At 41.2% G+C, this 24,154-nt stretch overlaps 1 protein-coding gene across 8 annotated transcripts in view; it reads right to left on the minus strand.

Moving 5' to 3' along the window:
- Positions 1–1,816: 1,816 nt before the first annotated feature.
- Positions 1,817–24,154, minus strand: part of rap1gap2a (RAP1 GTPase activating protein 2a) — a 224,941-nt gene continuing 202,603 nt past the window's right edge. For 6 of the 8 annotated variants that reach the window (XM_084065182.1, XM_084065183.1, XM_084065180.1 and 3 more), the window contains 11 exons: positions 21,745–21,900; positions 16,393–16,464; positions 14,125–14,211; positions 12,970–13,110; positions 9,329–9,478; positions 7,544–7,656; positions 6,373–6,471; positions 5,444–5,564; positions 4,373–4,475; positions 3,984–4,057; positions 1,817–2,311 (listed from right to left, as the gene is read on the minus strand). In XM_084065182.1, the coding sequence (XP_083921308.1) occupies positions 2,303–2,311; positions 3,984–4,057; positions 4,373–4,475; positions 5,444–5,564; positions 6,373–6,471; positions 7,544–7,656; positions 9,329–9,478; positions 12,970–13,110; positions 14,125–14,211; positions 16,393–16,464; positions 21,745–21,900 (1,125 nt within the window). In that variant the 3' untranslated portion in view covers positions 1,817–2,302. Of the gene's footprint in view, positions 2,312–3,983; positions 4,058–4,372; positions 4,476–5,443; positions 5,565–6,372; positions 6,472–7,543; positions 7,657–9,328; positions 9,479–10,653; positions 10,792–12,969; positions 13,111–14,124; positions 14,212–16,392; positions 16,465–21,744; positions 21,901–24,154 lie in introns of those variants that run through there. The other 2 variants (XM_084065181.1, XM_084065187.1) reach the window with 2 other exon arrangements.

Below are 24,154 nucleotides of genomic sequence, written 5' to 3' on the forward strand. Positions count from 1 at the left end.
TGGGAGGCAGTGGTGTAAAGTAACAAAGTACATTTACTCAAGTACTGTACTTAAGTACAATTTTGAGGTGCTTTTACTTTACTGGAATATTTCCAATTGTCTATACTTTTACTTCTACTCCACCAATATTGTATGTTTACTCCACTACAATTATTTTAACACTTTAGCTACTGGTTACTTTGCAGATATACATTATAATATTATGAAAAATACATTAACCACTTCAGCCCTATTTTATACCTAGGCTATTTGAAAATAGCCGAGCTTGTAGATCGGCTATTTTCAAACATTTTAGTACTTTTACTTTTGGTACTTTAAGTACATTTTGACACCAATACTTTTGTACTTTTACCCAAGTAAATTTTGAATTCCGGACTTTTACTTGTAACAGAGTATGTCTACATTGCAGTATTGATACTTTTACTTAAGTAAGAAATGTGAGTACTTTTTCCACCACTGCCGGTCATCAAATTATTGGCTCAGGAATGCGACAAGAACTAAAAAATATCCATTAATTCAAGTCTCCATGGGGTGACTAATCAATAGGAAAAAAAAATGTTTTTTTATTGGGTGAACTATCCCTTTAAGGCTTATTAAAATGACACATTTTCAACAGAAATTACACGTTGGACTTGTGAAAACATGTCATTCTTGGTCAGACGACTATTTAACGTACACTCACAGTATTGTCAGTTCTAGTTTGCACTGGGCAGGGTGCCTGTGGAGCAGTGGTCAGTAGCGTGGTCCTTCAGGTTGGATCCGTGGCTTTGGGTGAAGTGGTTCTGCAAGTTGCTTTTATGACGATGTCTGTGGTTCTTTTTTGTCAACCCATTCAAACCTAGAACGCATCTGTGTAACCACTTAAACCATTGTTTTATATGTACTTTGGGCTATTCAGGTATAGCAGATCTACAAGCTTGTAGTTCTGCATTTTTTTGGGGGGAAAAACGTGTTTTTTTTGGCAAATCTTTGATATGTATATATATTTTTAAAAACATTTTAAACTCAAATCTTCGCTTCTGAGGGGATTCTACAAATGTCTCCTAAATCCTACATTTTTTTTGGAGGGAAAAAAAACGTACGTTGCTATCATATCAGTGGTTCTCAAACTTTTTTCATGTCAAGAACCACCCAGAATGATATTGTTGCTGTCCGGCAGGAACCAGCTAACTCCATTTTTCAGCTTTTGCAATATTTTCCATAAATCAGGGCCATTGAACACCCTTTACGTCTGTGTGTTGATTAAAAACATGTTGAACCAATGACAAGTATTAAAAAGCGCTTCTGACAAAACCAGCTAACTCCATTGGATCCTCAAACTTTCTGCTAAACCAGCTAAGTTCACCATAGGGGGCAGTGGCGTGCACAGACATTTTGAGGGGCAGGTGCTCAAGTAAATTAGACCTTTTTGTGTTTACTTGGTCTGCTCTTTTTTCCCTCTACACCTATACCTCTTTGCCAAAAATAGCAGATCTACAAGCTGCGAGGCGTTGTGGGCTTGTAGATCTGATATTTTTGGCTAAAGTTCTCCTCAGAAAAGGGATGCTAGGTTTCGAGTGGTTATGGAAAAAAGAAAAATCATATTACATAAAGATTTGGCGGACCCCCTGTAGTAACTCTGAGGACCCCCTAGGGGACCCGGACCCCCTGTTGAAGACCCCTGCTGTAAACTGAAGAAATTTTATTTTATTTTTTTTATTTTTTTTCAAAAGGGCACTTCTGGTCAAGAGGGCAAAGGGCAGGTGCTCTAGCACCACCTAGAGTCTATCTGTGCGCGTCCCTGATAGGGGGGTGGAGTTAGCTGGTTTTGCTGACTCCAGGCTCCCCCTCCTTTTGACCTCCAACCTCATTGTGAGCTTGGAGGTCCACTCAGCTGTTCTTATCAAAGATGAACAAAACCTCCTAAATCCACTTCTTTTTTTGTTTTTGTCATTTCCTGAAAAATTGACATTTTGGAGGTTGCTGCCGGACAGCAGAGATATTTGTTTGTGGACCCCCCATCTGAAAATGTTTTGTTCCAGGGATCCCCCAGACGCAAAGATTTTAATTAAAAATGCTTTAAAAATAAATATACAATATACTCAAAGATTTGCACTAATTTTTGCAATTTCTCCCAAAACAGCAGATCTACAAGTTTGTGAGCCATGAGCTTGTATATCTGCTATTTTTTTGAATAGCCAAAGTCATCTTAAAATGACACAGATGCGTTCCCGGACTGAAGGCGTTAAGTGGTAGTTTGCCGTGGGCTCCGCCTGCGCTGTGCCTTCTCTGTACAGGACGCTGCGTCTCCATGACAACCAAGCTACTCGGACTAGAAGAAAAGATTTAGAACAACAAAACAGCAACACCAGTGAGAGAAGAGCAGGTTTTAGTACAAAAAAACCCTACACATTTTAACCCATTAGGCCTGAGGCAATTTGAAAAGTTTAAAAGGAAAAAAACTGAAAAAAAAAATCTTTTTTTCTCACGATTTTCCCGCCAAAAAAATAGAAGATCTACAAGCTTGTAGATCTGCTATTCCTGAAAAGCCCAAAGTATAAAATAATGGTTTAAGTGGTTACACTGATGCGTTCCTGTTTGCCGCGCTATGAGCTTGTAGATCTGCTCTTTTTGAATAGCCAAAGAAATCTAAAGTGACACAGACGCGTTCCAGGTCTTAATGGGTTAATAAAGGGATATTTCACTTTCAAATAAAAATGAACATAGACATTTTTTATAAAATATGAATAAAAGAATTAATGGAAAAATCACGCCCCCCTCACGCATTAAAATGTCCTTCTAATGCGTAAGGGGGGGCATGATCTTTCCATGTTTGTTTTCGGCGTAATTTATACAGGTTGACGATTTTATTTAGAGGTGAAAAAGTGGCCTTGTTTCGAAAAAGTATTTACGTTGCATCATCGCCTCGTTATGATCGCGCTCAGGGTGCATTATGTACTCATAATAACACTAACAGCAGTTTAAATTCATGCAAATTAATAGCAAAAAGAAACGCTCTGGGTGCGTAGTGCGTAGTTGTCAAGGTAATTATAGTTAACGATAACTAACAAAATAACGGAAACAAACAAAATAACAATAACTAAAATGTAAAAAAATATTTTCGTTACTGAAATAAATAAAAACTGGAAATAAAAATAATAAACAATAAGTAACTGAAACTGTAATGTGTGTTTACAAAACTAACCAAAACAAACTGAAATGAGAGACAAAATGCCCTTAGTTTTCGTTGTTGTCAATTTATGTTAGGGGTGTGCCGATACACTAATTTCACGAAACGATACGATACGATATTTGGCTCACAACTTCGATACGATTTCGATACGATACGATACGCACTTTTTTTATTATGAAAATAAATAGGGGAGAAAAAAAGGAAATGCAAACAAATAATTCTGTTTTTGCATTATTCAGACATGCAAACTTGTAGCTTTTCAGCCGTTTTGAATCCAAATAGGGCAATAGTGTGACACCTGACCCGAAAAAAAACAACATGTTGTCACCCTTTTCACCTCGGGGCTGTTTGCATGCCTGATTATTTTGATTGGTACAAAAAAAAAAAAAAAAAAAAAAAAAATGTCAAAACGATATACATATCGTCGTGAAAACGTATCGCGATATATCGCGGGACGATATATCGGCACACCCCTAATTTATGTATACACTTATTACACAATACTGACTCAGGCCTTTTTCAATCCTGCACCTGACTTATTTGTTTATTTGGTGCAGGATTGAAAAGGGCCAAAAGTATTAAAAACCTAAAACTAACACTAAAACTAATATAAACTAACTCAAACTATTAGCATTATCAAAAATAAAAACTGGTAAAAACTAGCAAATCTGCTCTAGAAACTAACTGAATTAGAAGAAAAAACTAACTAACTAACTAACTAAAACTAAACTAAAATGAAAAATCCAAAACTATTTTAACCTTAGTAGTAAGGCGTACATGCCTTAATGGTACTATAACTACAGGAACTTACAGTGGCGGCTGGGTGACTCAACTTGTCGAAACGGAACTTCAAGTTTGACCTGGGGGACATCTTACTTTTCACATCTGCACAAATAAAACACAAGACACACATCTGGAAACACCACAAACCATACGGCCAAACAGCCTCCAGAAAGTATTTAAAACCTCTAACCATGGCTGCAGGCAGTGAGGTGTGTGTGTGTGTGTGTGTGTGTGTGTGTGTGTGTGTGTGTGTGCGTGCGTGCGTGCGTGCGTGCGTGCGTGCGTGCGTGCGTGCGTGCGTGCGTGCGTGCGTGCGTGCGTGCGTGCGTGCGTGCGTGCGTTGTAAAAAAATATGTTTTAACGATTGTGGTATTTATTGTTTTGATTGGTGTATAACCCTGGTGTGGAGTAGCCTACCTGTAGGACTGCGGCACATGATGACAGGAGTACCTGATGTTTGACCATCGACGCTCAGAGCAGGACTGAAGACTGTGGAAGAGACTGAGGACGAATGACCACCCTGAGGGGGGTGGGGGGGGGGGTGGGGGGGGGGGGGGCAGAGGAGAGACTTATTTTTCTTTGCTTTGACCAGCTCAGTAAAAAAAATGCGAGTAGGCCTACTTTTTCCACCTCTGTGTCTACTAGAGAGAAATTCTGCCCAAACACGACCCTACCCGACGAGCCCAAAATCTATGCTAATTGGTCGGGCGGGGCGGGCCGAGATGGCAGTGGATGTGTTGGATGCAACTCAAAGTGAACTTTACTCAGGTATCTAGTTCAGGGCTTCTCAAAGTGGGTGCCGTGGCACCCTAGGGTGCCTTGACGCAAGTCCAGGGGTGCCTCAGAACACTTTGATAATATTTGGAATTTATCAATGTCACTTCCGCTTCACCTTAACCACTTAGACCCTCTTAGTAAAACGGACCCGAGTTTAAACTGTACTTGGTGCGTTCTTTTTCAGCCTACAGTAGCCTGCGTTGTGAGCTTGTAGATCGGCTATTTTTGGTGAATGTTCCCCCCAGAATAAGAATGCTGCATGGGGTTTAAGTGGTTAAACGCCAAGCACAAAAGTTATTTTCAATCTGTCCTAATGGAAACAGATATTCTCTCCTGTTTTCCTCGTAACATACGTACTGTATCTTCGGGGGAAAGATTTACATATTTACGTACAGTTATGACAAAAGGTGCTGTAAAGTAACAATGTAATTCAGGGGTACCGTGGATGAAAAAGTTATTTACAGGGGTGACCTGAGCCAAAAATGTTTGAGAACCACTGATCTAGTTTGTCCTCGTCCGACCTTCCTATCCCGTGTTATTAAAGAAAAACGGCAAAAGTGGACGTTTTCAAGATGTTTTGGGCATTATCTCTGGGACGGAAGGTCCAATCTGCTCAGTTCAAAGCTTGTTGGATGCGTGACTTTAAAAGCACATGGACATAACGCACATAATGACACCCTTTCGGGGCTAAAAGTATGGTAAAATACTCACTGTATCCAGCTCTTCCAGAGCCTCCGTCTCTCCCGTTGTGCTGCTGAAGCTGCTAGTGCTGGATGAAGACCTGGAGATGTTGGGTCTGCCGCTGCTACACTCCTTCAGCTTGGCAAACGGCCTGCAGACGGGAGAAAATGTTTAGAAAACACATTCAAGCGGTGTTTCCGGGTAGAACGTCCATATGGACGTTTTCTATATAGATCGCCAGTTTTCAAAACAGGATGCAATAATGAACAGAAGTATAACAGATGAAACAGCTACAGTTACAGCTGTAAAGATAATTGACTGATATGTAGGAAGCAACATTCAGGTTGACCAGCGATGTCTGAATGGCATTTTTTGGGATTGTAACCTCATCTGTCTTTATTGGGACACATCTCAACTGGATTGTAACTAGGGATAGACCGATATATCGCCCACATATCGGTAACTGCCGATATTGGCCGATATCGGTCAATATCGGTATCGGCAAGGTTAAAGTTAAAGTTACAGGACTTTTAATTCTACGGTGTTTGTGATATGAAATGTAAGCTTACCATAATCACAGTAAATATCGTGTATTCAAGGGCTTTTTTTTTAACCCATTGAGACCTGAGGCGATTCTTAAAAATGTTTTCTAAATCCAACAGTATTTTGAAAAAAATAAACACATCAAGATTTTTTCAAAAATAGCAGATCTACAAGCTCATAGCGCGGCACTCGATTATATTGTGTTTCTGCAGATTCTGAACAGTTATTTCTTATAATGAAGATGTATTTGTTTCCCTGCCACAAAAGAGGGAAACAATAACACCAAAAACGAAATAAACACATATCGGTATCAGTATAGGCTATGGGCTAAATTGTTATTTTAAACATCGGTATGGGCCAAGAATGTCCGATATGGACATTCTTGGCCCATAGTGCATCCCTAATTGTAACCTCACCTGTCTTTGTTGGTACAGATCTCAGGAGAGCTGGGATTGGACGTCGTCTCTGACCTCACCTCCTGCGACAGCGGGCAGAACTCTGTGGTCTTTTGGTCGCTGCGGACAACGAGGACGAGATGGTCAGTGAAACATGACTGGGTTTTTCTTTTTTAACCCTAGCAGGGAACAATTGGTAAGAAAAGCTCACAGCGCGTTGCAATGCGACGCGCTGTGAGCTTGTACACCGGCTATTTTCGGCAAAGAGATTTGGTGTAGAGGGGGGAAAGAGTGGACCAAGTAAAAAGCCGACCTTGGTTGAGTTTAAAAAGTATAGAGCCACTTTACTTAAACCCTCTATAATAGAGAGTTTAAAGGGATAGTTCACCCCAAAATGGCTTTTTTTTCACCCCATGGACACTTGAATTCATGGATATTTTTTAGTTTTTGTCTCATTCCTAACACAATAATGTGATGACATGAAGCGGTTCCGGTAGGAGACACAAAGGGTCTCCTTTGTGTCTCCTACCACTTAAACCCCATTATGGTTGTGGGGAAAGCTTTTGCTGAAAATAGCCGATCAACATGCTCAAACACGACTTGTCTTTCCCCATAATACGGAGGATGACTGGCGGAAAGATGCTAATGTCTCCGGTAGGAAACTCAAAGTTGACTCTTTGTGTCTCCTACCGAAGCCGGAGCCGGAGCCGGTCACCAAATTATTGGCTTAGGAATGCTTTATATATATCTTTCAATATACTATATATTTTTAATGCGAACACTTGTAACTCAAATCTTTCCTTTTGTATATATTCAAAGATTTTCACGATGTTTCAAAAATAGCAGATCTACAAGCTCATAGCGCGGCGAGCTTGTAGATCTGCTATTTTTGAATAGTCAAAGTATAAAATAATGTTTTTTTTGTGGTTACACAGAAGCGTTCCCGGTTTTAATGGGTCTATGCATAATATAAGATCAATGATTCTCGACAGGGATAGAACAGGGACTTGAATTCTGAACAGACTATACTTTTCTGTGATTGTATTTTTTCGTTGAGCCTGTTGAAACTGAATAGCCAAAGAAATAAAAAAATGACAGAGATGCGTTCCCCTGAGTGAATGGGTTGATATCTACTATGGCTTTGGGCGTGCACACCAGACAGATTGAATATAGTGAATATGAACATGCTGACCTGCGTGCGTGTCTCTCTGAGGGCGTGTCTGTGCTGGAGTGGAGGCGAGGGAACAGACCAGAACGCCGTTTCACCGGGCTCTTCAGAGGAGACTTGGCCGACATCACAGGAGGCTGGAAAAGAAGGAGAAAAGAGTTAATATACTCCTCATGGAATGATATTATTGTAACATGTAAACACAGCATACAGTAGCTTTGATTGCCTTCTAGGCTATGGGTACTGCAGCTACAGCCTAGCACTGTTCATTATTATTATAGTTATTATTATAGCTGCCATGACAACTGAACTTCTCCCGTGGGATCAATAACAACAAACAGACGGACGGACGGACCAGTGTTGATTTTGACAGCAAATTTGTATTTAGTTTTTTGTCAGTGTTCTGAATAAAATTCCATTTAGTTTTAGTCACATTTCAGTCTTCTGAAATGTTTAAGTTTTTATCTATTTTTAGTCGACCAAATATCATAAGATTAAAGTCGACTAAATCTATAGTTGATTTAGTCGACTAAAATGTATTTTGGGCGGTGCCTTAATGGCGTCGTAATGGCTGGTTTTACACTTTGTTGCATGCTGAAAATAGCAGATCTACAAGCTCACAACGCGTCACAGCTTGTAGATCTGCTATTTTCAGAACGCAACACCTGAGCGCAACCAAACCAAACATAACATGAGTTGTCTTTAAGCTCTACTGGATCTCTTCTCCACTAGATCCCTCACTAACATTTTAGATTTTATTTGTTGATGAAATTGTCAATATATTTAGTCTTAGTTTTAGTCATAGTTGCTTAGTATTTATTTTGTTTTCGTCAGTGAAAAAAGGAAGTCGACCAACATTTTTCCTCATAGTTTTAGTCGATGAAATCAACACTGGGACGGACGGACAGACGGACGGACATTTGACAGACTCATGGGCTCAGGACGTCCATCCATCTTCATCCACTCATCCAGACTGGGGTCGTGGAGTTCCAGAATATAATCCCTGACTTCCTGACATACAGGCATTCATTACAAAAAAATGCATCTGAGTCAAAGTTCTTCTTTTCTTTTTGTTTTGCTGTTATTTCCATTTTCCGTGTGTGTGTGTGTGTGTGTGTGTGTGTGTGTGTGTGTGTGTATGTGTGCGTGTGCGTGTGCGTGTGTGTGTGTGTTTTAATACCATAAATGTATTTATATGTTGTTATACTGTACACCATACTGTTATCTTACCACATTCTTGTCCTCTGACAGCTGACGAACATGGAAACTCCCTCTTTCATTACTACTGACCTTCATTCATCCATCCATCTTTCCTGTCTTTCCCTCTAACCTTCATTTATCCATCCATCTTTCCTGTCCTTTATCTAATCTTCACTCATCCATCTGTCTTTAGTCATCCCCCTTAAAAGGGATAGTTCACCCAAAAAAAAGTCTATGGATTAGTCACCACATGGAGACTTCAATTCATGGATATTTTTTTGTTTTTGTCTCATTCCTAAGCCAATATAATTTGATGACCAGCGGACCGGTAGGCAGCGGTTCCGGTAGGAGACACAAAGGAGACTCTTTGTGTTTCCTACCGGAACCGCTGACGGTCATCAAATTATTGGCTTTGGAATGAAACAAAAACAAAAAAATATCCAGGAATTCTAAAAGTCATTTTGGGGGTGAACTATCCCTTTAAAGCTGCCCTCTTCTACCCCGGATTTGAACCATGGTCGGATTTGAACCATCGAAAACGGCCCTCCGCAGTTCTAAATTGGCCTCTGCGTCTAATGTTCCATTCCCTCCGTTAATCCCTCTACTCACAGTGAAGGTGCTCTTGGTACACTCGGAGGTGCTCTGGGGCAGACCTCCTCCGCTCAGGCTGGCCGGGACGCCTCCTCCCACCCCGGGGCTCCTGTGGCGATGGGAGCCCACCATGGTCTCCATGGAGTGACTCCTCACCCGCATCGCCCTCTGGAGGAGGAGCAGGAGAAGACATCCAAGAGAGCAAAAGAGACGAAACCGAAAGAAAAAAAAGTAAAGAGTGGAAAAACAAGAGGAGAGAAGGGTATGTGTGTTAAAATGGTTAAAATGAGAAAGGTTTATGAGAGATATTGTTTTAATAAAGACCCATAATGTTGTAGTTTTTCATTCATTGTAAAGAACATGATGAAGAAGAAGATTGTGTTCTGCTGTTACTGGATCCTAATCTCCACAGATGCTATTGCATCTCTCAGACACCAGAGGGCAGAGTGCTCCCTCAAACAAGCCAGGTGATGGAGAGTTATCACACAGCATGATAAAACATCTTCTTATAAACCTATTAACCCCAATGTACATTCAAAGATTTGCACACATTTAAAACAAATAAAATTAAAAAAATAGCAGATATACAAGCTCATGGCGCGACACTCGGTGCCGCGCCATGAGCTTGTATATCTGCTATTTTTGAATAGCCAAATAAATCTTAAAATGACACAGATGGGTTCCCGGTCTAAATGGATTAAATAATAATTTAGGACCTGAGGCCCATTCTACAAATGCCTTCTAAATCAGTACTTCTAAAACTAATGACCCCCCCCCCCCCATCTGAAAATGTTTTGTGCCAGGGACCCCCAGAAGAGAAGATTTTGTGTTAAAAATTGCAAAATAATTTAAACACTTTCAAGATTTTTCAAAAAATAATCAGAAATAGATGTAAACTCGCAGCGCTGCACAAAGTGACACACTGTGAGCTTGTATATCTGCTATTTTTGAGAACCAATGTTCTAAAACAATATTCTAAATCTAAAAATCAGAGTTTTCTGAAAAAAACTTATGTTGATATAGTCTGGACTTAGCCTCTCTCTCTCTCTCTCTCTCTCTCTCTCTCTCTCTCTCTCTCTCTCTCTCATCTAAAATGACACAGATGCTTTCCCAGTCTTAATAGGTTAATTAAGGAGTTTACATTCAAGGACCCTAACATGCAGTCTCTTAAGAAGAACATGCTAATGCGTGAGAGGGGGCCGCGATTTTTCCATTATGTTTAATATATTTTTTTTAATTTTGATTTTATTTCAAAGTGAAATATCCCTTTAAGAAGAAGAAGAAGAAAAATAAGATGCAAAAAAAAAAACCTTGGCAAATATGGCAAATGAATGTATAGAAAATCGTGTTTATTATGAGGATGCATGCATTTTTTTTTACAGTATTGCGGACAGGTAATATACAGTGACTGCTAGGGCGACGATGAGTATAGCGCCCCCAGTGGCTGACTGCGGAAAGTGCACGACAGCCGGCCATGCTGCCTGTGAATAGCAAAAGCCACATGGTCAAATTAGGAACACATGCGCAGGGACACACACACACACACACACACACACACACACACACACACACACACACACACACACACACACACACACACACACACACACACACACACACACACACACACACACACACACACACACACACACACACACACACATGCACGCAAACAAGCACATATGCATGCATGCACACAAGCACAAGCATGCACGTACAGAGCATACGCTCAATTTCTTTAGGTGAAAACTGATCCATTTACAGTAGCTACTGACTGAGAGACTGCAATATCGACCAGGTTTCGACCCATTCAATCCCGGAACGCATCTGTGTCATTTTTAAGATTTCTTTGGCTATTCAAAAATAGCAGATATAGAGTACGTTCATCCCCTGGTTCGTAAAGTAATGTCTCTATGGAGAATAACATTGGGTCATCTTACAATCGTCTCATATAAGAATTGTGGTCCTTAAATAAACAAACTGTCTCAGCGATATTGTCAGGGAGGAGGATCTGTATCGTTTATGATAGTCAGTCACTTATATTTGAAAATTTTACTAATTCGGCGGAAGTAACATTATCGTTTTCTCACCGTCAGTTGATGCTTCATATCCATAAGAGTAAAACCGCCGGTGTCATTTGTTTATTTTTGGAACACAGTTCTTATTTGACACGATATTAAACACATCTATGGGATTCAGAATGGGGGTGGAAAACCGCAAACCAGGTAGACAAACCAAGGATGTGTAAATTACGTCAGACTTCGGTGCTCTATACATGCTCGTATTTGGCCGCGGACCCCCATCTGAAAATAAGTTGTTCCAGGGACCCCCCAGAAGCAGAGATCGGAGTTAGATAATTGTGCTTTAAAACACATATTATATATATTCAAAGATTCGTAAAAAAAAACAACACGATTTTTCAAAAGTTGCAGATCTACAAGCTCATAGCGCGGCACTCGGTGCCGCGCTATGAGCTTGTAGATCTGCTATTTTTGAATTGCCAAAGAAATCTTAAAATGACACAGATGCTTTCCCGGATTGAATGGGTTAACTTGAAGGGGGGAGGATCTAGTGAGCACAGGTCTCCGCTAGGTCAGGTAGGTTATTGTGGGCCATCCAATGTTTCGGAATTAGTCAATCAGGGATGGAATATGAACAAATCCGATTGATCCCTCTTGATCACATGACCATATACTGTAGAGATAATGTATTCTGATTTGTGTGATATTTGGAACAAACCCAGTGAGCCATAGTCTATTGGACGTCCTTTTAAAACCGGGTTATAACTGGTCTAACAGTGAACGTTTTTTCAACGTCTTGGCTTAGCCTAGACGTTGATTAGCTGTTTTAAGCGCCTATAGACAGTCTATACATAGCCGTTGAAATGACGTTGTTTCAACGTCTAGGCTTAGCCTCTAGACGTTGAAAAAACCCGGTGTTATAACCCGGTTTTAGCCTAGCCGTTTAAACGTCTTATAGATGTCTAATAGCCCGAAAAATGCTCAGTGGGAAGTCTGTAGGAGTGATATAAAAACATCTTTTTTTTCCCGAAAAATGGGCCTCCTGTTGGCGCTATAACAGCCCAATGTGAAAAGGGTGGCATGTCTTCCTCTGCCTGGTGGGAATGTGCGTGCAAAGTTTCACGGCAATCAGGCGATTTGAGGCATTTTGTCCAAAACGGACCACTCCTGCAAACTAGGAGAGGAGAGAGTAGAGAGGAGGCCCCTATAGCGGCCTAACAGTATGACCGAAAATATTGCACTGGATGAATTGGATGAAGCTCAAAGTGAACTTTACTCAGGTATCTAGTTTGTCGCCGTACGACCTTCCTATCCCGTGTTATTAAAGAAAAAACGGGCGACAATGGCCAAAACTCAATCGAAAATGTTTTGACCATTATCTCTGGAACAGAAGGTCCAATCTGCTCAGTTCAAAGCTTGTTGGATGCGTGACTTTGAGGACATTAAGCACACAATGACATATTTTAGGGTTTTCGGGCCTAAATGTATGGTAATTGTCAGGGCCGAGCCTCGGGCCGGCCCAGTAGGGCCCAGTTAGGGCCGGGCCTTAATTTTCAGGCCCGTTGAGAACTCTAGGAGATACAGTAGGAGAGGAGAGGAGAGGAGAGGAGAGGAGAGGTGTAGAGGAGGATTTGTCACCTTGAAGGACTCCAGCAGGCCACCGTGTCCCCCGTTCTCCAGCCGGTCCTCGTCCCCGGGCTGGCCCTGTCCCAGCGTGGCCTGGCTCTGTCTGTGCAGCTCGTCATGGAGGTTGTCCAGGAGCGCTGCACGGGTACGTCCCTGGAACACACCCAATGTCACCAAGTGGTGAAAAGTAACTAAGTACATGTACTCAAGTACTGTACTTAAGTAGAAATAAAAGGTATGTTTTTACTTTACTGGAGTAATTCCAATTTTCAGTAATTTTACTTCTACTCCACTACATCTCAGAGGTAAATATTATACTTTTACTCCACTGCAACTATTTGAACACTTTAGTTACTCGTCACTTTGCAATGATCAATTGTTATTATAAAACATACATAAACCACTTTAGCCCTATTTTATACCTAGGCTATTTGAAAATAGCAGATCTACAAGTTCACAACGCGTCGCGATGCGACGTGTTGTGAACTTGTAGATCGGATATTTTCAAACATTTTAGTACTTTTACTTTTGGTACTTGAATTACATTTTGATAACAATACTTGTGCACTTTTACTCAAGTACATTTTGAATTCCGGACTTTTACTTGTATTTCTAAATTGCAGTATTGATACTTTAACTTAAGTAAAATATCTGAGTAGTTTTTCCACCACTGGAACAGAACCAATGTCACTGTTCTGTTCTGTTCTGTTCTCCACAAACATTCAATGGCAACGTTTCTGGACCACAAAAAAAAAACGTACATTTTATATACGCACGCACGCACGCACGCACGCACGCACGCGCACACACACACACACACACACACACACACACACACACACACACACACACACACACACACACACACACACACACACACACACACACACACACACACACACACACACACACACACACACACACACACACACTTTCATTGTGTGTGCGTGCGGGCATCTGTGTGGGCGTGTGAGGTTGTGCGAAATATTCAGTCATTAACTGAGACACAGACAGAGTGTTGGGATGGTCATTTATCATGATGAGAGAGAAGATGAGGTGTGTGTGTGTGTGTGTGTGTGTGTGTGTGTGTGTGTGTGTGTGTGTGTGTGTGTGTGTGTGTGTGTGTGTGTGTGTGTGTGTGTGTGTGTGTGTGAGTGAGTGTCTCACCTCTAGCTTAGCGAACTTGTCAGACTTGTAGCAGGCGTTCTCTGCATTGATCAACTTAGTCAGCAGGAAGTCACGGAACTCTGGTCCCTGGGGAGGGGAGAGAGACATACAGACAGAGAGAGAGAGAGAGAGAGAGAGAGAGAGAGAGAGAGAGGGAGAGAGGGAGAGAGGGAGAGAGAGAGAGAGAGAGAGAGAGAGAGAGAGAGAGAGAGAGAGAGAGAGAGAGAGAGGTTAGGTGGAATAAGGAGTTATATAAGTGGATCAGTGATGGAGGTATAGAGAGAAGAGAAGGGAGGGGGAGGAGGATATATGGATGAGGTGATGAAGGTGACCTTCATCATTATCAACTACAGTGTGATGCCATCCATCTTGTGTTGTTTCCCTCTCTCTCCACTGACTCCGCCTCCTGTCCTCTCACTCCTTTCCTACGCAGTGACTCTGAGTCTGAAACACGGAACCTTGAAAACCTTTGGAAATCTCAAAATAAGCATTCGTTCTGGGCCAAGCCATCTGACCACTTAAAGGATTGGTTCACCCAAAACATGGCTTATTTTCTATCATTTACACAAGGGGCGCAGCCATGGGTGGGCCGTGGCCCACCTAGGCCCACCCAATCTATTTTGCAAAAAAATAAAATGTGGAAATGTATTTTTTAAATCTTTTTATAATATTTGTTTTGATAAAAAAAAATCGGTAAAATCAGGCAAAAATAAGAATTAAATAACATAACCCTAACCTAACCCTGAAACCGAAATAAAGTAACAAAAAACACTCTAAAACGCCCAATATCTGCCCAATAACAGCAAATTGCACGCGCGCGTCGGGGCTCCTGCCTAGGCCCAGCCTATACTAGCGTTCTGGCTGCGCCACTGAATAACACACCCCATGAAGCCTTGAATACATGGACATGTTTTTGTTTTTGTTGCATTCATGTCTTCCTACCGGAGACATAAGCATCTTCATCAAATTATTGTCTTAGGAATGCAACAAAAACAAAAAAAAATCTCCATGAATTCAAGGCTTCATGCGGTGAGTAATTCATACAAAATATTTGTTGGGTGAACTACTCCTTTAACACGGCTGATCAATCAATCGACTGTGGTCCGGCTTGAATCAATATAACTTGAGTTGCTATTTATCACAATGAAACCATGACAGGGTTTTTAAAAACATTTTCATAGATTTTTTATATTAATATTATATTATCAGTAAAGTCTTAGTGTTTTGCCAATTATTTGTATTCTGGTAAACCATCCCGGTCGCGTGAATTCACATTATCATGTGGCCACAGGTTGAGAATCTTGTTTCTTACTGGGGGGGGAGGGGGCTTTGGAACTCCTCGGGACCCCCCAGGAGGAGGGTGGTTACTGTTTTAACCCCTGCTCACTTTGCTAGACTCAGGGTAGAGGACAGAGTACAACAACTTGCAATGGACCTGGTCTACAAGATACTCTACACCACAAACACACCCATGTACCTGTCACACTACTTCAACCTGGTCTACAAGATACTCTACACCACAAACACACCCATGTACCTGTCACACTACTTCAACCTGGTCTACAAGATACTCTACACCACAAAGACACCCATGTACCTGTCACCTGGTCTACAAGATACTCTACACCACAAACACACCCATGTACCTGTCACACTACTTCAACCTGGCCTACAAGATACTCTACACCACAAACACACCCATGTACCTGTCACACTACTTCAACCTGGTCTACAAGATACTCTACACCACAAAGACACCCATGTACCTGTCACCTGGTCTACAAGATACTCTACACCACAAACACACCCATGTACCTGTCACACTACTTCAACCTGGTCTACAAGATACTCTACACCACAAAGACACCCATGTACCTGTTAAACTACTTCAACCTGGTCTACAAGATACTCTACACCACAAACACACCCATGTACCTGTTAAACTACTTCAACCTGGTCTACAAGATACTCTACACCACAAACACACCCATGTACCTGTCAAAATAAAAACGTAAAAGACGTCCACAATCAAAACACCAGAGGGAGCTCCACTAATCACGTCCAACACAGATTTGGCTCAAACAAGGGATTAAATTAGTTCTACTGCTATGCCACAACAATGTGGAACGCCCTACCAACAGACATACAATCATGTGAATCTGAATCCTTACTCTCCTTCAAAACCGCTCTAAAACCGCTCTAAAAGAGCACTCACAGTCTTTGCAAACTGTTAATAAAGTATTCAATCAATCAATGAAACTGTCTCACCTTCTTGAAGACAGCAGGGTTTGGTAGAGGAGGTCCAAACGGTGGGACATCCTCCCTGGCTGTAACAGACACCTGTTTAAGATACAAAACACGAGATAAAAACACATGAATCACATTCAAAACATTCATTGTGGGATCGCTAAAGCGATCACACTAATGTTATTGTGCATATTTGTGGGATCGCTAAAGCGATCACACTAATGTTATCTTGCATATTTATTATTATTATTCCGCCCGTTTTTTGGCACCTAACTAGTCCTTCATACTTTTAGCTACAAACTCCGTTCCAACTCTTCAACGTTCGGCCTACTCAGGACATGTCGGCTATTATTTTTATTTTTGAAATAATTTGTACTTTTAGAGATATTGCACTTTTTACTTCTAAAAAAAGCCCATTCATTTCAATGGGGAAATTCATACTTTTAGCTAGAAACTCCGTTCCAACTCTATAACGTTCAGCCTACTTAGGACATATTGGCTACCATTTGAATTTTTGAAATAATTTGTACTTTTAGAGATATTTCACTTTTTACTGCTAAAACAATCCCATTCATTTCAATGGAGAAATGCTATTTAGCCACAGTGGAGCCTAGCAACTGCTTATTATACCCTAACAACACCATATTAGAGCCTAGCAACCACCTATTATACCCTAGCAACCACCTATTACACCCTAGCAACCACCGTTTTACCCTAGCAACCACCTTTTGTACCCTAGCAACCGCATATTAGACCATATAAACTGCATATTAAACCTTAGCAACCCCCTATTAGACCCTAGCAACCACGTATTACACCCTAGCAACCACCTGTTTACCCTAGCAACCACCCGTTTTACCCCAGCAACCACCTGTTTTACCCTAGCAACCACCAATTAGACCCTAGCAACCACCTATTAGACCCTAGCAACCGCTTATTAGGCCCTAGCAACCACCCGTTTTACCCCAGCAACCACCTGTTTTACCCTAGCAACCACCAATTAGACCCTAGCAACCACCTATTAGACCCTAGCAACCGCTTATTAGGCCCTAGCAACCACCTGTTTTACCCTAGCAACCACCTGTTTTACCCTAGCAACCACCTATTAGACCCTAGCAACCGCCTATTAGACCCTAGCAACCGCCTATTAGAACCTAGCTATCACTGTTTTACCCTAAAAAAAATACATTTTACACTATTCAACACTGCCAACACTATAAAAACTTTTAACACTAATACTTTAACACCTTTCAAACCTTTCACACCTTTCAAACCTTTAGAACCTTTCAAACCTTTAGAACCTTTCAAACCTTTAGAACCTTTAGAACCTTTAGAACCTTTAGAACCTTTCAAACCTTTCAAACCTTTAGAACCTTTAGAACCTTTAGAACCTTTCAAACCATTCAAACCATTCAAACCTTTAGAACCTTTCAAACCTTTCAAACCTTTAGAACCTTTCAAACCTTTAGAACCTTTCAAACCTTTCAAACCTTTCAAACTTTTCAAACCCTTCAAACCCTTTAAACCTTTCAAACCTATAACACTACTAACACTATCAATACTCAATACCTGCAACATTCTTAGCGATCCCACACTGTTTCTTCAGGAACAGTACTTTCTAGTTATTATTATTATATATTTATTCCGCCCGTTTTTTGGCACCTAACTAGTCCTTCATACTTTTAGCTACAAACACCGTTCCAACTCTTCAACGTTCGGCCTACTCAGGACATGTCGGCTATTATTCAAATTTTTGAAATAATTTGTACTTTTAGAGATATTGCACTTTTTACTTCTAAAAAAAGCCCATTCATTTCAATGGGGAAATTCATACTTTTAGCTAGAAACTCCGTTCCAACTCTATAACGTTCAGCCTACTTAGGACATATTGGCTACCATTTGAATTTTTGAAATAATTCAAATGGGAAAAAAGTTTTTTCCAAAACTTTTTTTTTTCAGATTTTTTTTTTTTTCAACATTTTTTTTTTTCAGGTTTTTTTTTTTCAAAAAAAAAAAATTTCAGAATTTTTTTTTTCCAAAAAAAAATTTTTTTTCCAAATTTTTTTTTTTTCAATTTTTTTTTTCCATTTAATAATTTTTTTTTTTTTCCAATTTTTTTTTTTTAATATTTTTTTTTCCGAACTTTTTTTTTCCCGATTTTTTTTTTTCCATTTTTTTTTTTCCATTTTTTTTTCAGAATTTTTTTTTCCGAACTTTTTTTTTTTTCAGATTTTTTTTATCTTTCCAAATTCAAACCTTTCAAACCTTTAGAACTTTTAGAACCTTTAGAACCTTTAGAACCTTTAGGAACCTTTAGAACCTTTCAAACCTTTCAAACCTTTCAAACCTTTAGAACCTTTAGAACTTTTCAAACCTTTCAAACCTTTCAAACCTTTCAAACCTTTAGAACCTTTCAAACCTTTCAAACCTTTAGAACCTTTCAAACCTTTCAAACCTTTAGAACCTTTCAAACCTTTCAAACCTTTCAAACCTTTCAAACCTTTAGAACCTTTCAAACCTTTCAAACTTTTCAAACCCTTCAAACCCTTCAAACCCTTCAAACCCTTCAAACCCTTCAAACTTTTCAAACCTATAACACTACTAACACTATCAATACTCAATACCTGCAACATTCTTAGCGATCCCACACTGTTTCTTCAGGAACAGTACTTTCTAGTTATCTATGACATACATGGGCAACTGGCGGCCCCCACCTTCTCTTAATGCGGCCCGCAGGTTAATTATCAGAATACTGACATATTATTGATTTCAGCTGTTACAATTCCAAACATGCAAATATGACCCGCTTTAATTACTTCAGTCTATATTAGTAGCTTAATGACTAGTATTAAAATTCTACTGTCTTTTTTATGTCCAATGCGTTTGTATTTAAGTTCATAAAGTTAACATCAGTGTAACTAAATGCATTTGAAATTAAATAAAAACGTTACTTTTCAGGATTTCAATTCAAAAATAGCACAAAAAAAAAAAACAGGATTCCAATCCAAAACTTTAAAAATAGCCGATCTACAAGCTCAAAACGCGTCGCGGTGCGACGCGTTTTGAGCTCGTAGATCGGCTATTTTTGCTACTTTTGCGTGACATAGAATGGTCGAAGTACGGCATTAATTTGCGGAGATAAGAGGTGTCTGCCCGACATGCGATGTGGCCCCCTGGAGTGAGTGTGTAAATATAGTGGCCCTCTCAATCATCAAAGTTGCATCACCCCTGATCTATGATGTGATTATTCAGATAAAAGCTAAATAGTTTCAAAATGAGAGGATATTGATAGAGTTGTGTTTTATTGTTGTTGTTTGTTTTTTTTGTCTCATTCTCGTAGTACTAATATTTGTATTATTATGTATAGTTTTGTTTCTTTGTGTTACGCAGTGGTTCTCAAAGTGGGTCCTTGAGGGGGTTCCAGGGGTCCTTGGGGGGGTTCCAGGGGGTCCCCAGAAACATGAGTTAATATAGCATCAAAATCAGTTTAATCACTTTGACCTCTATATCCACTGGCTGTAGAAGCAGCATTAGAAAAACATGACAGTAATATTGTCCTCAGTCAATCTGTGTCAATCTGTGTGTGTGTGTGTGTGTGTGTGTGTGTGTGTGTGTGTGTGTGTGTGTGTGTGTGTGTGTGTGTGTGTGTGTGTGTGTGTGTGTGTGTGTGTGTGTGTGTGTGTGTGTGTGTGTGTGTGTGTGTGTGAATGTGCGTGTGCAAGTATTCTTACTCAATTTAGTAACTTTCAAGTGCTTTGACTTAAATGAGTTACTTTTTAAGACTTTGATGACTTTAAAGTTTTTTATTTAAGTATTTTTACTGATTTTAAGTATTTTTTTACTGATTTTAAGTATTTATACTCAAAAGCATGTGTGTGTGTGTGTGTGTGTGTGTGTGTGTGTGTGTGTGTGTGTGTGTGTGTGTGTGTGTGTGTGTGTGTGTGTGTGTGTGTGTGTGTGTGTGTGTGTGTGTGTGTGTGTGTGTGTGTTGCACTCCTGTTTGTGTATAATTAGTGTAACTGGTTGAATATTTGTGTTGCAATCAGCCACAGCTGTTGAGGCCAGACACAAACATGTTGAGGCCGTCCGCAAACATACGGACATACACACAAAGTCAGTCCTTGGAGTGGCTAGCACCACTCAAAAAAAGGTCTGGACAACAGCGGACAGTTCTAGTGCCCGGCCGGTCGGACAGGACGACTCCATCGATCCACTCGGTCGTATCTTCATTCATCACTTGTCCATTAAGTGCCCGGTGCGTTGGCAGCTCTGTGCCCAAAATACAAACATTTTATGATGCCAGGCTGGAGCAGCCGGCCAAACACCACTCCAAAAAAGAGTGGTCAAACAGTTTTGACCCCTTACTCGTCACTAAATCAATTCATCCTGATTGATTAGATCTCAGCCGTTCGATACTTCAAGGAGAATTAGAGATAATCTAAATATAAATGCATACGCAATCTGTCTTGTGTGGGGTGTGTAATTATAATGAATTCATCTATATAGCACATTTCCAGACATCGTCACAAAGTGCTTGACAGAGCAGGATAAAAAGAACAACATGATACAACATTGGAGATAAACTACAACAGACGATTCGAAAATAAAACACAATTAAAAACCATACAGATACAGATATACTCAAATGAAACAAAAGTGGCAGGACATTTTTAGGAAAGGGCTTGAGCATAGAGATGGGTTTTCAAAAGAGTTTTAAAAGACGAAACTGATTTTTGCACGTCTTAGGTCGACAGGTAGGGCGTTCCAAAGCTTAGGGGCCCGGACTGAAAAAATGCCCTTCCACCCAGTGGTGTAAAGTAACTAAGTACATTTACTTAAGTGCTGTACTTAAGTAGAATTTGTAGGAATTTGTACTTTACTTGAGTATTTCCAATTTCCAATACTTTTACTTCTACTCCACTACATCTCAGAGGCAAATATTGTAAAATTGACGGGTAACCAATGAAGAGCAGCTGAAATGGGGGTGATATGGTAACGTTTCTTGGAGTTTGTTAAAAGTCTAGCAGCTGAGTTCTGTACTAATAATAATAAATAGAATAAATAGTTACAGTAATCCAAACGAGGACGTGTAGGTGGTGTGTACCTTATATACAAGGTGGTGTTTAAGTGGTGTGTACCTTGTATAGGTGGTGTCTATGTGTTGTGTACAGTATATACCTTGTAGGTGGTGTTTATGCAGTGTGTGTAGGGTGTGTATATACCTTGTAGGTGGTGTTTATGCAGTGTGTAGGTGGTGTTTATGCAGTGTGTTAGGGTGTGTATATACCTTGTAGGTGGTGTTTATGCAGTGTGTTAGGGTGTGTATATACCTTGTAGGTGGTGTTTATGCAGTGTGTTAGGGTGTGTATATACCTTGTAGGTGGTGTTCTCGGTGCAGGGTTGCTCCACCTGCACCAGGACGTAGGCATGCAGGAAGTTGGAGGCGATCATGTCGGGGACGAACGGCGTGGCCTCCTCCTGGAAGACCGCCGCCACGATGTCATTCCCTATGTGTCTCTTCCTCTGCAGCTAGAGAGAGAGAGAGAGAGAGAGAGAGAGAGAGAGAGAGAGAGAGAGAGAGAGAGAGAGAGAGAGAGAGAGAGATACAGAGAGAGAGAGAGAGAGAGAGAGAGAGAGAGAGAGAGAGAGAGAGAGAGAGAGAGAGAGAGAGAGAGTATATATAAAATAAAATAAATTACTTACAAAATAAACCTGGGTGGGCCCCTTAACATTGTAATTGTTAACCAAGGTTGATTTTATGTCGCAACATAATATCTCAAATTGGGACCACGCCTGTCACGTTAATTTTATGGGAGGAGGGGATGACCATTATATAGATGTTTGACTTTTATGGCCGTTTTCTGTGTTTTTCCTTCATTCAGTAATGTTTGGTCGGTAACAAAACCGTTGTTTATGTACCCGAAATCCGTCACAAACCCGCGAAAAAAGTATCAGAAACCATTAATGTTGTGTGGAGTTTGCATGTTCTCCCCGTGTCGCTCAGGGTAGTTGATACCCTCACAAAAACATGTAGTAATTCTGGTCACTAAACTCCTCCCCCATGACAGCCGGGGCGCCTGATGGAGGGGAAAGGAACTGGTTGGAATAACGTGTTCCTTCCACGCGCTACGTCCAACCAGGGAAACTCTCCCCTGTCAGGTGACAAGAAGGTCAGTTGGCTCTCATGCTTTGAAGGAGGCATGAGCTCGGCCCTGGCCTCCCTAGGCTGGTGAGGGGAGTGTAGTGCCCAGGATCACTTAGGAAATTGGCGCCGGGTGAAAAATAAGGGTTACAAAATCGTGGGATAAAAAAAAAAGAAAAAAAAAGAAACCATTAATAACGTGTGCATGCGCGTTCATGAGGGCCCGCTGTGACCACCTCGCGTCGGGGCCTACTGTTGCCTCGTTACGCGACTGACCAGGGGTGATGCAACTTTGATGATGCAGAGGGCCACAATATTTCCACACTCACTCCAGAGGGACCACATTGCATACGCTGTCGGGCAGACTCCTCTTATCTCCGTATTTTAACTTTTTTTTTCGTAAATGAATGCCGTACTTCGCCATTCTACCCCCCTCAAGGACCCCTGGGGGTCCCCGGACCGAGATGCGAGCGTGACTAACATATCAAGCGTGTTCCCATTATTCCACTCGTTGCTGTTTTGCAGTGGGAGTAGCCTACAACAGAGGCAACTTTGAAGCGAGAGAGAGAGAGAGAGCACTGGGAATTATTTTATAAACGGTCGCTATAGATGCACGATTTGACCTTTAGAATTGTTTGATTTGATGACTTTTTTCCACTGACAGATACTTGGCGTGGGGAGAACAGGTTTCCTCTGCAGTCGAACGTGAACGTCCTTCACTTCAACCTAAAAAAATGATTTCCCACAAGTCCCGGCGGTGGCGGTGGCGAGCGATGCCTTTGAGCGCCCGAAGCAACGGCGTGGAAGAAGAAACACAGACTGGTACACGGGAGAGTTCATTTAACTCTGAGTGTACAGATGTAACCAAATGGACCCGCACGTCATACAAACGCTCATTATATTATGGCACCATTGCTGTTTTACTCACTCTGTGTCTCCGAGGAGGGTCTGTGGAGAGTTCAGAAACCTGCCCACCGATTGACTGATGATTGATTTTTCTTTATTTAAGTGTCATGCTTCCAAGGAGGCCATGCAGCCCGTCACACTTTGCACATCATCAGTAGACAGGTTTGTTAACTTTGTCTGTCTGTCTGTCTGTCTGTCTGTCTGTCTGTCTGTCTGTCTGCCTGCCTGCCTGCCTGCCTGCCTGCCTGCCTGCCTGCCTGCCTGTCTGTCTGTCTGTCTGTCTGTCTGTCTGTCTGTCTGTCTGTCTGTCTGTCTGTCTGTCTGTCTGTCTGTCTGTCTGTCTGTCTGTCTGCCTGCCTGCCTGCCTGTCTGTTCATCTGCACTGTCTGTCTGTCTGTCTGTCTGTCTGTCTGTCTGTCTGTCTGTCTGTCTGCCTGCCTGCCTGCCTGCCTGCCTGCCTGCCTGCCTGCCTGTCTGTCTGTCTGTCTGTCTGTCTGTCTGTCTGTCTGTCTGTCTGTCTGTCTGTCTGTCTGTCTGTCTGCCTGCCTGTCTGTTCATCTGCACTGTCTGTCTGTCTGTCTGTCTGTCTGTCTGTCTGTCTGTCTGTCTGTCTGTCTGTCTGTTTGCGCTGTCTGTCTGTCTGTTTGCGCTGTCTGTCTGTCTGTCTGTCTGTCTGTCTGTCTGTCTGTCTGTCTGTCTGTCTGTTTGCGCAGGGGTCCTTGAGGGGGTTCCAGG

The sequence above is a fragment of the Gymnoscopelus microlampas genome (genome assembly GCF_963454915.1).
Source record: "Gymnoscopelus microlampas genome assembly, chromosome: 8".
NCBI lineage: Eukaryota > Metazoa > Chordata > Actinopteri > Myctophiformes > Myctophidae > Gymnoscopelus > Gymnoscopelus microlampas.